The sequence below is a fragment of the Plectropomus leopardus genome, chromosome 10, assembly GCF_026936395.1.
Source record: "Plectropomus leopardus strain MGB_pleo_1.0 chromosome 10, ASM2693639v1, whole genome shotgun sequence".
Classification (NCBI taxonomy): domain Eukaryota; kingdom Metazoa; phylum Chordata; class Actinopteri; order Perciformes; family Serranidae; genus Plectropomus; species Plectropomus leopardus.
In genome coordinates this window covers 31,873,301-31,888,808 of record NC_142185.1, presented here as the reverse complement: position 1 = coordinate 31,888,808, position 15,508 = coordinate 31,873,301, and the positions used below count along the sequence as shown (strand labels likewise).

At 40.7% G+C, this 15,508-nt stretch overlaps 1 protein-coding gene and 1 long non-coding RNA gene across 3 annotated transcripts; one reads left to right on the top strand and one right to left on the bottom strand.

Moving 5' to 3' along the window:
• Positions 1-81: 81 nt before the first annotated feature.
• On the bottom strand, positions 82-15,506 carry cpap (centrosome assembly and centriole elongation protein). 2 transcript variants are annotated; one of them, XM_042494014.2, is made up of 19 exons: positions 15,387-15,506; positions 13,613-14,025; positions 12,075-12,201; positions 10,716-10,931; positions 10,435-10,579; positions 9,803-9,908; positions 8,435-9,166; positions 7,131-7,932; positions 6,524-6,656; positions 6,194-6,359; positions 5,266-5,397; positions 4,171-4,311; positions 3,941-4,067; positions 3,467-3,621; positions 3,168-3,257; positions 2,818-2,958; positions 1,725-1,809; positions 915-1,035; positions 82-779 (listed from the first exon to the last, which is right to left on the bottom strand). In XM_042494014.2, the coding sequence occupies exons 2-19, from the start codon at positions 13,994-13,996 to the stop codon at positions 587-589; spliced, it is 3,996 nt and encodes a 1,331-aa protein (XP_042349948.2). In that variant the 5' UTR covers positions 13,997-14,025; positions 15,387-15,506; the 3' UTR covers positions 82-586. The 2 variants fall into 2 exon arrangements, with proteins under 2 accessions (XP_042349948.2, XP_087939723.1); XM_088083597.1 differs by having other exon boundaries at positions 10,716-10,928.
• LOC148188576 (uncharacterized) lies at positions 5,345-12,399 on the top strand. Its single transcript, XR_015777713.1, has 3 exons — positions 5,345-5,479; positions 9,770-9,940; positions 12,086-12,399. It is a non-coding gene; the product is annotated as an uncharacterized LOC148188576 (long non-coding RNA).
• Positions 15,507-15,508: the final 2 nt, after the last annotated feature.

Here is a 15,508-nt window from a genome sequence, read left to right as displayed (position 1 = left end):
CTTGTAGATAAATACTTAAGCTCATTTGTCCAGTCATGCAAAGTTACACCGTAATCATTTTTTTTTAAAAAAAGAAAAGAGAAAAGATAAAATTTATTTTACAAATCATATACAGCCAGCTAGGAAAATAAATATGTATTTAACATTTTTACAAATTAAAATTGTTGTAAACAAACACTTAAAAACACTTCACACACACTGAAGCAGTTCAGCTCAGCTACACAGGCGACATTTTGTTTCTGTTCATCATTTCATTATCCCCGGGCCTTCACTGAAAATGTAAACAATCTGAGTTATTGTTGAAATATTTAGATTTCTAAAACTATGAATCAAGTTTGGTGTTAGATCAGAAACATCCTGGCACAACCTAAAGATTGTCTTGCGAGACTAAAAGAGGACACAAACACATCAGTGAAACATTAGAGATGTCCTGCGGACGGAGTTCCTGTTTACAAAAGTTTATCTTTGAGGTAAATAAATGTAAAAGATAAATAAAAGGCTTGCACCTTCTGATTTTAGCAGCACGTTGTAGTCGTACTGAAATCGGTGACAAAGGTAGTTTATTTAGCTCGTAGACGGCGTGTTTCTACGCCCTGTTGTCCAGGATGATGTTGCCGTCTTTGTCTTTGATTCGGAGCCGTCCGGTCGGGTAGTGCGTCTCCTGCCTGCCGTCGGTGTAAACCGTCTTCACGGTGCCGTCGGGATACTCCCTCCGCTTGTAGTCGGCCGTGTGGATCTCCTTCTGGCCGGTGTTGAAATGGATCTCCTTGGTGCCGTCTCTACAAAAGCAGCACCCATTCACACCCGGTTAGTGTTGTGCAGAAGTGAGTGACGTTTCACCGACGCCCGATGTACAGTTTTCACCACGGATGTTTGATTTTGAACTTGTATAGACAGCTGTAGTTGTCACTTACGGGTTGACCTGTATGATGGTCCCGTCCGTCAGCACGCTCTCCTCCCGGCCGTCGGGGAACAGGTTCTTTACCGTCTGATCTGGGAAGGTGATTTCTTTACGGCCGTCTGGGAAATGTTTTTCTGGAGCAAATATGAAAGAATGAATTCTTTTGTGTACAGCTGCAGTGTAATCATAACAAACAGGTTTCAGTCACTGATCTGTGGTGGGACTCCCAAATTTTTAGTTTTAGCATTTTTTTTATTTTACCAGAAAAACCTTGAGATTAAAAATCTGTTTTTCAAGAGTGTCCCGGCAGCAACAAAAGTAACAACATGGAACAAAAATACAAATATACGACTCCAAAGCAACACAAAAAAAGTTACCACAAGGACGTACTGAAAAGTATGTTAATATACTTTAAAATCTTGCTTTTTATGTTAAAATATACTTTGCATGTAGTATATTAAATGTATTCATTTTTTGTTTTCATCTAAAAACTGTTGTGACAAAAACCTGGGATTTAAAATGTTATAATTCTGAAAAGTAATAAATATTTGATATTTATGATTAGGACTGATGTTGGTTAAAATAAAAATTAAAAGTACAATATATTTTTAAAGCTTGGTTTTGAAAAGTGCATTTTGTGCACAGTGATACTAGTGGGTGTAATGTTGAAGGGTTAAACAGAAGTACAAAATTTGGCTTAATTTTAACTCACAAGGTTCACAAACAAAACACTGACTTTTGCAAGACATGTTCTCATTTGCTAGCGTTATTAGAATAAGACTATTTCGATGACGGATTTTACCGCCTGATCATGTGACCTCACCAGTCTGGTTGTTGGGGAAGTGCAGGACCTCCATGCCGTCGGTGTAGGTGATGTGTGTCGTCTGAGCTTCGGCGTAGAAGTAGATCTGAGGAGCAGAGCCGTGATCAGAGTTATCAATGAAGATTAAACTTTGAGCTCTCAAACTGCGTAAAGAAAAATCAACCGTTTGACTTCAGAGGATAAAACCCTCAATTTAATGTGATTTTCCCTTCTTTATCAGAGAGACTGTGAGTGTGTTTAAAGTTTGTTTGTCCATGAGTTTTTATTTGTGGCTTCAGGGTGCTCAAAACAAGTTAATTTATCAATAATTATAATAAGTCTTCAAAAGTGCATAATCAACCTTAATATAATACATAAAATACAATCTTTATAAGACAACATCATCTACTTTCCATGAAGACTTAAAGATACTTGTTCTCCTTTACAAAGTACAATTTTATTTTAATAAAGTACCATCAGTCACATCAGAAAAGCCTTTTTTAAAGATTCAACCCTTAAAGACCTAGAGCAATTTTGGGGGAGCGTGACTCCAGTATTTATTTTGATTTTTTTTTTTTTATTGCATTCAGAAGAACCTTATGTTTTTGTCTGGCTCATTTAAAGTTACAGTTTTTCCACTTGCTTTGTCTGACAGTGAATGAATTTAACAGAATTTTTCTTTGTTCTGTGTTCACAGTAAAAACTTTTTTATTTATAAAGTTGTTGTTAGATGTTTTGGACTTCCAAATTAATTTTGGTCTACCTTTCACCTTCCCTCAGCAAGTTAAAGCCATTTATTATAAGATTATTCTAGGCATTTTTCAGTGAAAACAGGTATATTCCAATATTTGTATTCTCAAACAGGGCACATGTGATGTCACTGCAAAGCAGAGACAAAATTATGAAAAATGATTACTGAGGATTTGCTCTGTTAAGGTGTTTACACACAGCGTATCTCTGTTAAAATCTCAGCAGAGAAGGTAAAATGTGGCTGGGTGCAGAAGAAAACCGTGTTCAGTATTCAGTGTGTGCAGGTTGACTCTTGTTTAAGTTCAAATCGGAAAGTCGGTCGTTTCCTACGTGAATTAAATGTAACTAAAAGTAAACGTCTCACCACTCTCTGGTCGGCTGTGACCTCTTTGGTGTCTCCGTTAAAAAAGGTGACTTTGACTGTCAGTCCGTCTGCTGAAACCTCCTTCTTGGTCCCGTTGGGAAAGACGATAAGGCGATCGCCACCGGCCAGAACCTTCTCAATCTGGAAACATCACAAACCATCAGCAGCTTTTAACGAAGAAACAGCAAAACAACAACTTAACATTTTCAACAAGTGACACTTTGTCAAAGTCCAATTTTTCCGAGTTAGAGTCTCAGGTTGTTGAGGACACTTCCTGCGATGCGGCTCTCATCGAGACACAGTTTCAGTCTTTAGTGTCTCATATTTTGGTGATGTGCACTCTTTCTCACCTTCCCGTCAGGGTGTGTGATGACCTCCTGATCTGATTCTGGCTCTCCGGCCTCACTGCACTCTGGAAATTTTGGCAGTGAATCTCTTTTCTGCAGGCATTCGATAAAAAATAGATATCACAAATTATTTTCAGATTTTTACAATGCAGCGTCAGAAAAACATGATTCATTATATCCTACCTCCTACGTCTTTTAAGATGTCTGAAAGATTGATTTAAGACATTTTAATGGAAATTAAGGCCTTACTTCTGGATTAATGTAATGCTTTTTAAGGACCCACGGGAACCCTGGTTTCTTACCGGACAGCAGTTGTGTGAGTTTTCTTGGTTTGGCGGTTTGTCCTGGCTCTTGCTGGCAGCTGCTGATCTCTCCTCTGTCCTCCTACAAGGCAGTGAGGAGGACGAGGAGGAGGAGCCTGGCCCTGATGGTTTCCTCAGGCTGCTCTTCATCACAGCTGACAATCAAAGCAAAACAGAAAGATTTTAAAAAGAATCTCAACCATTCTCTACGATTTTAAACATCGTATGTTGATTTATTTAATGTGAGTACATCTGTCAGTGAGTCGCATAACTTCTTTTCTGATCTCGAAACAACTCCTGAACAAAAAAAAATGGCTCTTTAGCTGTCACATGCTCCACTGTGTCCAGCAGCTACTCTTTGCTTTGAACAGTTGCGTGCTGTAGCTGAAAATGTCACTGTAAGAACGGTGACAATTCACCAAATTTGCGACTGGAAATCTCGTCGTTTTCAGTGGTAGAAATCTGGCGGCGAACCTGCAGCACCGTGACTGCTCTCCCTGGAGCTCCCTCTGGTGGCTGCTGCAGTGCTGCTCTGAGGAGGGCTGCTGCTGCTGCTGCTGCAGCTGCTGCTGCTGCTGCGTCCTCTGGAGTCAAGAGGACTCTGAAACAAACAGTGATTTCAGTTCAGGTCTGAGCACAGTATCACATCGTTTTTACACCAACACTACGATAAATATAACCAAAAATCTTGTAAGTAATCTCACAGCGAATTTCACTCCTTTGGTCACAGATGTCGTGTTGTTTTCAGATATTTTGGGAGCTGATTCTGTTGTCTCTTTGTCCTTTGCTGCGTTGACCGCGTTTTTCCCCCAGGCACTGAGGCGGAGCTTTTCCAACGTACGGATCTTAAATTTAAAGAGAAAGTTTACTTTAAAACATTTTAAATAAAGAAGGAAAAAAACATGGCTGCAACTACAACTAAATCCTAAATAAAGTAAAAAATGCATATCACATTTTTGTGAGGATAAACTTGGAGCTTCTCCTACAGCTTGTAGCTGGTGCCAGTGAGCAGCTCTCATAGAGTGGAGCCTCCGTGGCTGCGTGCCGACTTCTTACTACATCCACGGATAAACGCAGTGTAGCTGTCGCTGTTTGTGTTTTATCAGTTTGTTAAAGTAAATTGTAATGTTTTTGTTGCCTAAAAGGTGAAAAGACCCTCTAAGGAGCTGGATGTTCAGTTTTTCAGGTAAGTGTTCATTTTGTTTTAATGGTTTTAAGCCTGTTTTTGCTTTCTAAAACTAGCATTAGCATCATCATAGTTAACCATAGCCGTAAACACACCGTGTTAAACAAGCTACCAGCTGGCTTTTCTCAGTATGGCGGCAGGTAAAATCCCAAATTCCACAAGTAGATATAGCTGCAGCTGCAGCAGCTTCATGACTTGCCCATCAGATTTACACAATCAGCCCCCTCCGTTCCTTTTTTAATAACTATGAAGCGTTGGATTTAAAGAGATTCAGGTCAGGGTAAAGGTCATATCTCGTAACTCACAAGGTGAATTACATCTGCATGTATAATGAAATATAGAGTGTATTATTGTTACATTTGACCTCTTATTTATTCACTGTCATATTGTTGCATGGTTCAAAAAAACGTTGGGTTTGTGTTTATCGGTGGTTGGCGTGATTAGTCGGGGCGTGTCATCAACAAACCAATAGGTGACATCACAATGGTAATTTATTTAACAGTGTGGGTTTTACACCTTAAACTAACGTGTTTCTCCTTACTCAGATATCCAGGCACAGATCATATTTTAACCTCAGGTGTAAACAGGGTAAAGGTCAGAGGTCAGGTGGTACCTCGTCCCGCAGAGAGCCGTTCTCCTGACTGAGGGAGTCGATCTGTTGCCGCAGCCGGCTGTGTGTGGAGGCCCAGCGACTCTCCCTCCCCCTCAGCTCCTCCTGCAGCGAGCTCAGCTGCTGCTTCAGCACCTGGCGGGGAGGACAAGGACACATTAAAGGAGAGACCCACCTGTTTCACACCGTAGTATCCTCTTCATGTGCTTCTGGACAGGTCTGTCACCTTTTCATTGAATTTCAAACATGTAAAAATGCACAATGATGTTATTTTTTTAAATTCATTTTGAATAAAAGAGAAAAAATGAAGAGGTGAATGTGCAACACACTTTTGGTACAAATAGTTGAACCCACTCTTAAACCTTTGAGTGTAAAATGTGTCCATGAGTTGCAACTAAATAATTCAATATTTCTGGTTTATGCCAAACATCTGTCAGCAATGATCTTCTATGAACTTCATTTTGATGTGACAAGTAAGCTTCTTTTTTTTTTTTAAATCACATGATTTCTCCAGTCTTTGCAGCAGAAACACATTTTAACAACTTAATTACACATCCAGCAGATACACAGTAACAATCTATTTAAAGTCATGTTTTGAGGAAAATACATGTAAAGTGCACAGCTTGCTGGAAACGTGGCTCGAAATAGTAATAATGCACATATTATATCAAAGTTGACTGTCTCATTAATTATCTACAAACATCTGAGTGAAAATATATTAGAAATTAGAAAACCGGAGTTCAAAAACATGGCGTGGCAAATCACGTTTTGATTGACATTCCTTGGATTCCACCTTTGTCGACTGTCTCTCAGACCCTAAATAGGACCCCAAATGACATATTAATAACGTTTTTGGTGATTTTGGTTCCCAGAGGCTTTAAATGCTTCATATACAAACTGCTGATACTGTCTGAGTTTGTCTCAGCGTCACCTGGATTTCCTCTCGTTCCTTCTTGTCGGGAATGGCTCTGACGGCCGACGCATGCTTCTCAAACAGTTTGCGCTCCTTCTGTAACTTCCTGTTCTCCTCTTTTTTGTACTCCTCAAACTTGGCCAGCTCCTCTGCTTTCATCTTCTCAAACTCCAAACGCTCTTTCCTACAAAAACAAAGCAGACATAAATCACACGGGTAGGGAGAGTCATGGACGGGGTAAAAGAAAAATTACATTAAAAACATGAATGACATTAGAGAAAAACAGTAAAACAGCACAAAGCAGGAAATTAGGAAGGTCATTTAAAGAGTAAATATGTGATGTATCACCTGAGATTCTCCTGGTTTTTCTCGTTCTCCTGTCTGAGTTTGGCGAGGGCGGCATTCTCCTTCTTAAATCTCTCGATCTCGATCTCCAGCTCGACCAGTCTCTCCCTCAGCTGTCGAGACTGAACCTGCTGACCTGGAGACAAAAACACACACACACTGAAAATAACACCCGCTGCACACAAATCCAGCATCTAGAGTGTTATTGCAACATTTGGTGTGGCAGTTTTGTATAGATACATATTTTTCATTAAATCAGTAAAATTGCAAATAGAAATTTTCGGTAAAATCAATTGCTTTTTCGGTACATTTTGCTGAAATAAAAATGAGTGAGATGAATATACTGGAAATTTAATCCTAATAGATAAAACAGACGACTTTTCTCTTGGGGACATGATAAAGTAATGAATCAAAATATTTGTTATTTTCCAGCATTTTCTGGACATCATTCATAACTCAGAATTTATCCCAGCTGATTTTCAGATCATTTTCTTGCCATCTTTTACAAACCATTTTTTTCAGGTTTCAGAGGTTTAACTGATGGTGAAAGGTGTCTGATCGCAGCCCAAGAAAACTGACGTCGATTCAAGTATTAAAGTGTTTGTCTCACCTGTCTCCTCCTCTGGCTTTTTGGACTCAGGAGCAACAGATGCACGAGGAAGAGGGACAGGTGCATTCTGGGTCTTTGGCTTCAGCGAGGGGAACAATCTCGTCATGAGCTGTGAGGCAGGAGGAGGAGGAGGAGGAGGAGGATCCGCTCTGTCGTCCAGCTCCACAACTTTACTCACTGCCACCTTCCTCAACAGAGTCCGTGCCGGTGGTGACATGCCATTTCCTGTTGCCATGGAAACTTGACTAACTCGTCTACTGTCGCTGGCTGCGTCAACTGCAGTGTCCTCCAGGTCGTTCCACGTGTCGTCGTCGTCAAACACAACTCTGTCCTGCTGCCCGTCTTTGTCTTCTATCAGAGTGGACTGGTCAGCGTTGCTGAGGACGCTGTCACTGTCCACATCATCGCCTCGCGTCGCATCTGAAGCCGAATCTCTGCAGCTGTCCTCGTCCTGATACGACCGCTTGTCGTACGGCGGGTTAGACTGTGCAGGAAAGCAAAGGGTGCCGGGAAACAAATGTGTTTTGACCGCCACTTCCCGGTCTTCAGATTCAGAGCCGCCACAGGAAGAAACATCAGAGTTCTTGTCTTCTCTCCCACTGTCCTCCGTGTTCTCAGCGTCTCTCATCTTCACCGTCAGTGCCTCTGAGGTCATGGAGCTGCCTTTACACGCTAAACCACCACCATCACCGACACGGATGCACCTTTGACTCGAACCTCTGGGTGGTGACTTGATGGGGGTGGAGGAGAGCCGTCGCAGGTGGAGCCCCCTGGCAGCCTTCAGCTGGTCCATCTGAAGAACCTGAGAGTACAGAACAGTCTCTAAATCACACGGTTTTCAACAGGTCAAATACATAGACTGTATAAAGATGGACAAATTCACTTTGGACATATTTTCAAAACGTTTCATCTTGCATCTTTCATTTTGCATATCAATCTGCGTGAATATGATAACACTGTAAAAATGACCTTATGTACACAGATCTGCAAAAAGAACCAAAAATACTGTAGTATGCATGCCAGGCCAGTAGTTGGCAGTGTAGCTTTGTAATGACACATCATAGGGGAACGTGCGTGCACCGTGTCATCACCGTTCTCACAGGATCTGCGCAAACACAGGTGTGTGTGTGTGTTATCAAAACATTACACCCTGGAGCCTGGTTTCAAGAGTTTATCAGGCCCCCAAAACACCACTGTTGTGTGAATGAAAGGCCAAACCACGACAAAAGTTTCATGCATGAACCGCTGTCGTGTAAACGGTCCCTAAGACTGTGCAGCGATCACAAATGAGTTGAATAAATCACCTTCATGACGAAGGAGGAGTTGGAGGAGAAGGACAGCTCCTCGGCCGCCTGCTCCAGCAGCTCAAACTCTCCCAGCTCCATGCTCTCCAGCTGCCGGTCACAGTCCCAGCGCTGCAGCTTCTCCTGGAACGACAACTCAAACGAATCCTGTGGAGCTCCATTAGCTCCTCGCTCTGACCCCGTCGTCCCCTCTGCTGATTCCACTCTTGAGTTGCAGCTTTTCTCTCCGGCAGCATCATTTCTCCCTGACCCTCTGACAGCACCCACCTGTTTGGTCACCGGGTTCGGCTGCGTGCTGTGAGCTGACGGCTCCACTTTCTTATTATTCTGCTCTTTTACTTGTCCCGGTTTTTTGGCGTCGGCTTGAACAGACTCTTGTCTGTCTGTGTTCTGTCTTTGATGACTCCCCAGAACCTTCGTCCGTGTCGCCTTACTCTCAACTCTGACATCCTGAGGCGGCGAACTGAGTCTTCTCAGACAGTTTTCCTTGTTGAGTGTGGCGGTTTTACGCTGGACAGGAAGCCGCTGGACACCATTTGTACCACCCTTCAGGATAGCTGCAGGCTCTGAGTTGCTGCGGCACATTACTCGGTTTGGTTTAGGGTCCTTCATGACCTCTATTTTTGATAACGAGCCTTTGCGATTGTTGGTAAATCTTGAGAGGCCCTCGCCTCGCTTCAGAAAGGGCTTCTTGGGAGGGGCTTGTACGGCAGCTTCAGCTCCATCTTGGCTCTGTAAGAGTGAGGAGACACAATGTAAATGTAATGGAAATTTTGATATTAGTTACACTTTTAAACTACATATATCCCCACACGGTTGAATGTACTTAACGTTTACATCCATGAATGAAAACATGGGTGCTTCACACACATCTTCCCCGCTGCAGCACAGAAGAGCAATACAACCAGTTTTGGAGTTATGGCCAAAATCATGTTTTATGAGAGACTGACCTTTGACCTTCAACCACCAGATTTTAATCAATTAATTCTTAAGGATATTTGTGCCAATATTGCATTCACAAAAATGAGACGAATGCAAAGTCATCTAGACCTTAAAATCTTATCAGTTCATCCTTGAGTCCAAGTTGTGTGAGCGTTTGTAAACAGATGTTTGACAGTTATAGAAGTTAAATGCGACCCCAAATGAGTAAAAGTATTATGAATAATGTTCGCCTTCGTTCATCATGGAGGCAAGCGAGAAAAAACGTTTTGTCACAAATTAAAGGTAACAGAAGATACAAAATGAGACACAAACGGACATTTTGCAGGTGAAATTTTACTTGAAGAACTTTGCTTACAAAGCTCTCCTAATTGACTGATAATTTTCTTTTTACAGTTCGTAAGGAGAACCTTTCTTATATTCTCTGACCTCCTGTTGCCGGGCAGACTTCAGCCGCTGCTCCTCCAGCCTCAGCTCCTCCTCCAACAACTCCTCAAACGTCTTCTTCTGACCTCCGATGCCTGGCTTAATAGGTCTGAAATGGGGACGTACACGCAGACACACAAGGTAAACATGCGTTGTAAAGCTGTCTGAGGCAAACTGTTATTTGTGATATTGGGCTAATCAGTAAAATGAATTGAATTAAGAGAAGTTTGTCAAAAAAATACACTCAAACAAAACAGTAAACAAAAGAGCCACACTGCCGTGTTTCTTCTGTATTACTGGTTTTGTTTATTTCTTGACGCAAGTCCCATTTTAACACTGAACTCAATATTCAAAATAATGTAATAATAACTGTCACGATACTACAATTTTCAGCTTCTATACAATGCCTTGAAAAATATTGATATTTGAAACCATTTTGGATACCACAAGGAAAACTGACTATAACATTTTTTTTTATAAAAAGAAAGATAGAAGGGCTATAACATTACATTTAAGTACATTACATTGGAGTATTGATACTGCAGTAAATGAGTACTGAAATGGTTTCAGATATTCAAAACCAGTATTGATAAAATCTGTATTTTTGACGAGACTAAATGGAATATAGTAATTACCGATCATGGAAGACTTTATCTTCTTCTGTGCTGTTTTCTTCAGTTAAAACCCCTCTGTTTCGCGTTTCTAACACCTCGCCACACTCGTGAAAACGGCTTGTATCAATACTTTGTTCCTGATCGTCTCCTCTGGAGTCCCACGTGCCTGTCGGAAACACGCACTGTCAGGATTTCATGCAGAAGTGATTTATTTCCACAGTGATGTCAACAATCTGATGAAAGTTAAGGTAACATGTGCCAACTGCTGCTAATAACAAAAACTCTGCAAACATTTTTCTCACCCACTGCCTCCTCGCGGTTTTGAGCTCTCAGTAGCCGCTCCCGTCTCCCTGCTGGTGAGAGATCTTGTTCCTGTCGGAGGCCACAGGTGGAGCCCTGTGGGACCCCGTTGCAGTTTATCGTGGGGCTGTATACTGCCTCTCTGTAATGATTGGCTCCCTGGGTTGAGTTTTCACCCCATTCTGCTGCCGACAGCCCTGATGTCTCTGTGTCATCTGCTGTAAGATACATTACAGGAAAATATAAACGTGAAGAAGTGATGGAAAGCACAGCAAATACATACAAATAACTCAGTGCGTTTACATGATGTTAGAAAAGATCAAATTATTGTGTTTGTCTGACTATAACTGGACATTTAAAATATGTGTAAACATGTTAGTCAGACTGAAATCGGACTGAATTGAATTTCTGGAAGTTGGACTAACACACCCATATATATATTATTTATTCGTGTAAACACCTCAGTCAGACTTTAACTGGACTAGGCGTTCTGTGCATGCTCCTAGTCGCCGCACTGGCCTCCCTCCGTGTTTACAGATAGGGACTTTTCATTACTTCTGAGGAGGGAAAAGGCGCTACAAAACAAATCAGGCTATTTTTATTTTTTTTAAAAAATCAGAGGAGGTACTTTTGATTTTAATTTTGGCTTAGGTGAGGAACATACAACTTTAAAAGATAGTATTTTATATGTGTTTTTAATAAGAAAGTCATGCCCCAGCCAACCCTTTCCTCTTTAAAATAAAGTACAGTCTCACAACACCGGCATGAAAGCAAAGCAGCGTACTGCTGTGGACGGAGCTGCTGCAAAACATATTTTAGCCACAAAAATATGAGTTCAAGTATATTTGAATATTTACTCCTCTTTATTCACACAACAGCTGATGGAGGCAGCGGTAGAAGAGCAACTTCACCGTTCATTGGAAAAAAATGACTTTTTCTCAACGGAGTCTGATAGTTTTGATATAACGGCTTCAAATCTCCATCGGTAAGGGCTGTCTCACCGCAAAAATATATTCTAAATATAACATTATATGTATGTGTTGCGGCGGTTTTCTACCCAAAAGTTATTGTAAATAAACAGTTATGACTGCGATTCAATCGATATCATAGACTGTATAAATAATATAGGTTTATAGCAACCAGCTGAAAGATGGTATATCTCCACCTGCCGTGGCGGAGTCGGAGACATACTTCATCATAAGCTGGGACAAAGACAGCAGTCCAGTTAAATGGACTAAACGAGGTATGACCATAGCTCTACTTAACTGTGCATGAAATCGTACTGACTCTTTAACCTGTATATTTAATTATATGAAACAAAAAAATTACATTTGCTGTTCTTCTGATTGTCTTTTTTCTACCTTCTGTGCAGTTCTGGGATCCGTTCATCATTCCCAGCAGCCTCTGCTGCTCCTGCTGGAGGCGAAGCAGCTCCTCCAGCTGATGGGCTTTCAGCTGCTCCTGCATGTGCTGCTGCCATTTCCTCAACTACACAAACACAGCGTTTTACTTTTACATGTAGGTACTCATATCCAGAGTGGAGTTGCAAATCATGACCACCTTCCTCAGTTGATTATTGGTTAAATTAACTATTGATTAATCATTATTATCATCCTTATTTGAACCATAACAACTTTTCTTATTTCAGACAATACCAAATGCATGTTCTCCTCAATCAAAGCTCATAGCAACATATTGCATATACTTTGACAGCATTGCATAGACTGTCGATTGATGGATTAAATTTCACGTTCACTGATTAATTGGTCATCGATTAACTTTTATTATCCCTAATCCAGAGCGTTTCTCAGTGTTTTCCACTTGGCTTAAAGACATTTTAACTAGACACTTTGCTTCATATGAACTGACTGGTCACAGTTCAATTCAATTTTATTCATAAAGCCCATTATCACAAAACACTGTTTGCCTCAGAGGGCTTTACAGCATACGACACCCCTCTGCACTTAGACCCTCACATCGGCTAAGGAAAAACTCCCCCCCAAAAAAACCCTGTAACAGTCACAGTGTGTATTGAAACTGTGACCAATTTAGTGCTTTCCAACGCTGCAAATGTATTTGTGGCTGCCCAACACATGTTAAATGTGCTGAGTGACTCACACGTACACACGTCTGTCTCTACTTGAGTCCTTACCGACATGAATAGCCTTCGGGGAAAAAATACTAATAATAGCAGGGAGAGGCGAGGAGCGTGTCTGATAGAGGTGGGGGTGTTAAGTCAACAGGAGGCTGTGATATAATTAACATTTTAACTCCACACAATAAATTCGCACCTTAAAAGAACATCAACAGATTCATAGACATTAGTTATGGATATAATGTTTCGGGGCTATTTCCTGTTTTTGTTGGATGTAATCAGCTGTCAAAACTGTGTTTACATCATAATCAGGTGTTCAGTCAGCCAATGTTTTGTCACTTGTAACTAAATGACCTTCTTCCAGTATAAATAGAATATATCATAATATCCGTGTAGGTATGGAAAATCAGCAGTTCAGTTGTCAATCAGATGTCCATTTCATTGTATTACACGTGAGAGGGAACTGCTGGCAGATTCAGGTGGCATAGTCCAAGATTTCAGATTTTGTTTTCTAGGAGAAATCTTAATAAAAGATTTATAAGTAGCATAGTAGTAGTATTTATTTTTACAACCAGATTGTGAATTCTTGCTAAGATATTTTTACAGGGTTCCTACATCTTAAGGTAAGGTAGATTTAAGACTTTTTTAAATGCCACTTGAAATGAAGTTAGGGTTAGGGACCAGTTTTTTAATCATATATTCTAATGTATTACATTCACATGCAGTTAATATATGTCACAGCCCTAGCAGAAACTTTATTGATTGTAGGAGACACCAGATTCTAAAATTTAACAATGTCCTTACCTGCTCCAGCTTCATCATTAGGGGCAGATCCTGAGATTTGCTTGCCATCTCGTCCAAACTGTCCAACTCTCCATCTGAATCTCTCAGAGACTCAGAGGACAGGTACTCCACCGGCCTGTCAGTCCCAGCCCTCTCCTCTGCAGGTGGTCGAGCAAACCCATCAACACCGATGCAGCTACTGTCTGCAGAGGCGGGTAGAGGAGCGAAATCAGATGCAAAGGAGTCCTCTGGCTCCAGAGAAGGAGGTGCCACCCCTGTGATGTGTCTCAAGGATCCAGCCAAGTCCGGGCAGGGGCTGAGGATCACCCCGGCTCTGGAGCTGTTTGGCATCCACCGGGCCAAGAAGCCTGCCTGGGAGTACTGGAGGCTGGCTGGAGATGACATGATGACCGCGCTGTCTCAGGCAGGGCTCGCTAATCCAGGATTTGAACAACAGATTATGGTGACAGGTTAGAGGTTAATCACACTTTGAATAAACACTACAACAAGATGATGACGGTGCTGAAGTTAGCTTCCCATTTGGAGTTTCTGATTGAGCAGACAGGGCAGGAATTAAGGAGAATAAATTTTGTAATGCTTCTTGGCTTTTTGTACATCCTGCTGTGATGATCTCATGTTAGACTTTTTAAGTAAAGCTACTTTCCAATTTGTAAAACTTTTATTCTATTTGTGAAAATGCAAAAAAAGAGTATATTTCACTGTGTTTTTCATAAAATTGCATATATCTGGAACTGGAAAATAATCAAAAACCTCTCTAGTCTACAGGAAACTCCTACATGACCTGTATTAAACCCAGAAATGTTAAAACAAAAAACAATAATTTTTTTGGCCTACTAGATGAAATTCAACTTGGTTGCTAAAAGTTGCATGCTGGGCAATTAGCAGAATTCACATAATAATCTAATTAGTTAGCATAAAACAGAAATGGCTGTAATTTTGCTGCTAGTTAACTTGGATAGTTCATCTAAGGGTCTAAGTCCATGTTTGATGTCCAGAAATCCATCTGTTACCATGGTGTCAAAAAAACAAACAAACATAAAATCTCCCTTTTTCCTTTTATTTATTTTTCACAAATCTGAATTTGTGTTTTAAATAGGTTAATCTTTAGCCTGAATGAAAAATGCAGTGAAATCTCCCTTTTTTACTTTTTCGCAAATAGGAAAAAAACGTTTCACAAATTTGAAAGTGGGTTTCAGACAACGTTGAAGGTTTACTTAAAACGTACAACATGCTTTCACCACAGTATGAGATGCAAAAAAAACAAAAACAAGAATCAGGTGTTAAACTTTGCAAAATTCGTTCACCTAAACTGCCGAATGAGAAGATACGAATCTGAAGCCAACTTCAGCGTCCAAAGACGATGCCCAGATCCAAGAAAAGTAAAAATAGTGTTGGTTACTGGTTAAAATTAACATCACCTACTTTAATAAGCAGAGTAATCTAGTGTAATCTAACGTTAGCATGTCACTGCAGCAGCGGTTTAAATGACTTTGTTAGCAACAGCGATCTAAATCACAGCAAACAAAGCTACTGAATTGTTGACACAGTGACAACACTCATAACATGCACCTCTAGATTCAGATAACAGTTTAATGGAGCTTTAAGTACGTTTTTATCCATTTTCGGTGGATTTAAAAGGCCTCCCTGGTGTCACTTGCATGTTAGCAAGCTGTGTTATGTTTAGTTTAGATACAAAAAGTTTTTAAACAGGAGTTACACTGTCGAGGCAGATACATTAAAAACATCAACAGAAGTGACAAAACGTGTGATTTACCTGTAACATGGACCGAAGGAAGTGTTACTGGAGCGAAAACCTGCGTTATAGAAACATAATAGATAAAAGTTTCGAAGTCTGCCGCCATATCAAAACAAAGCCCGCGAGAGCAAAAAAAACGA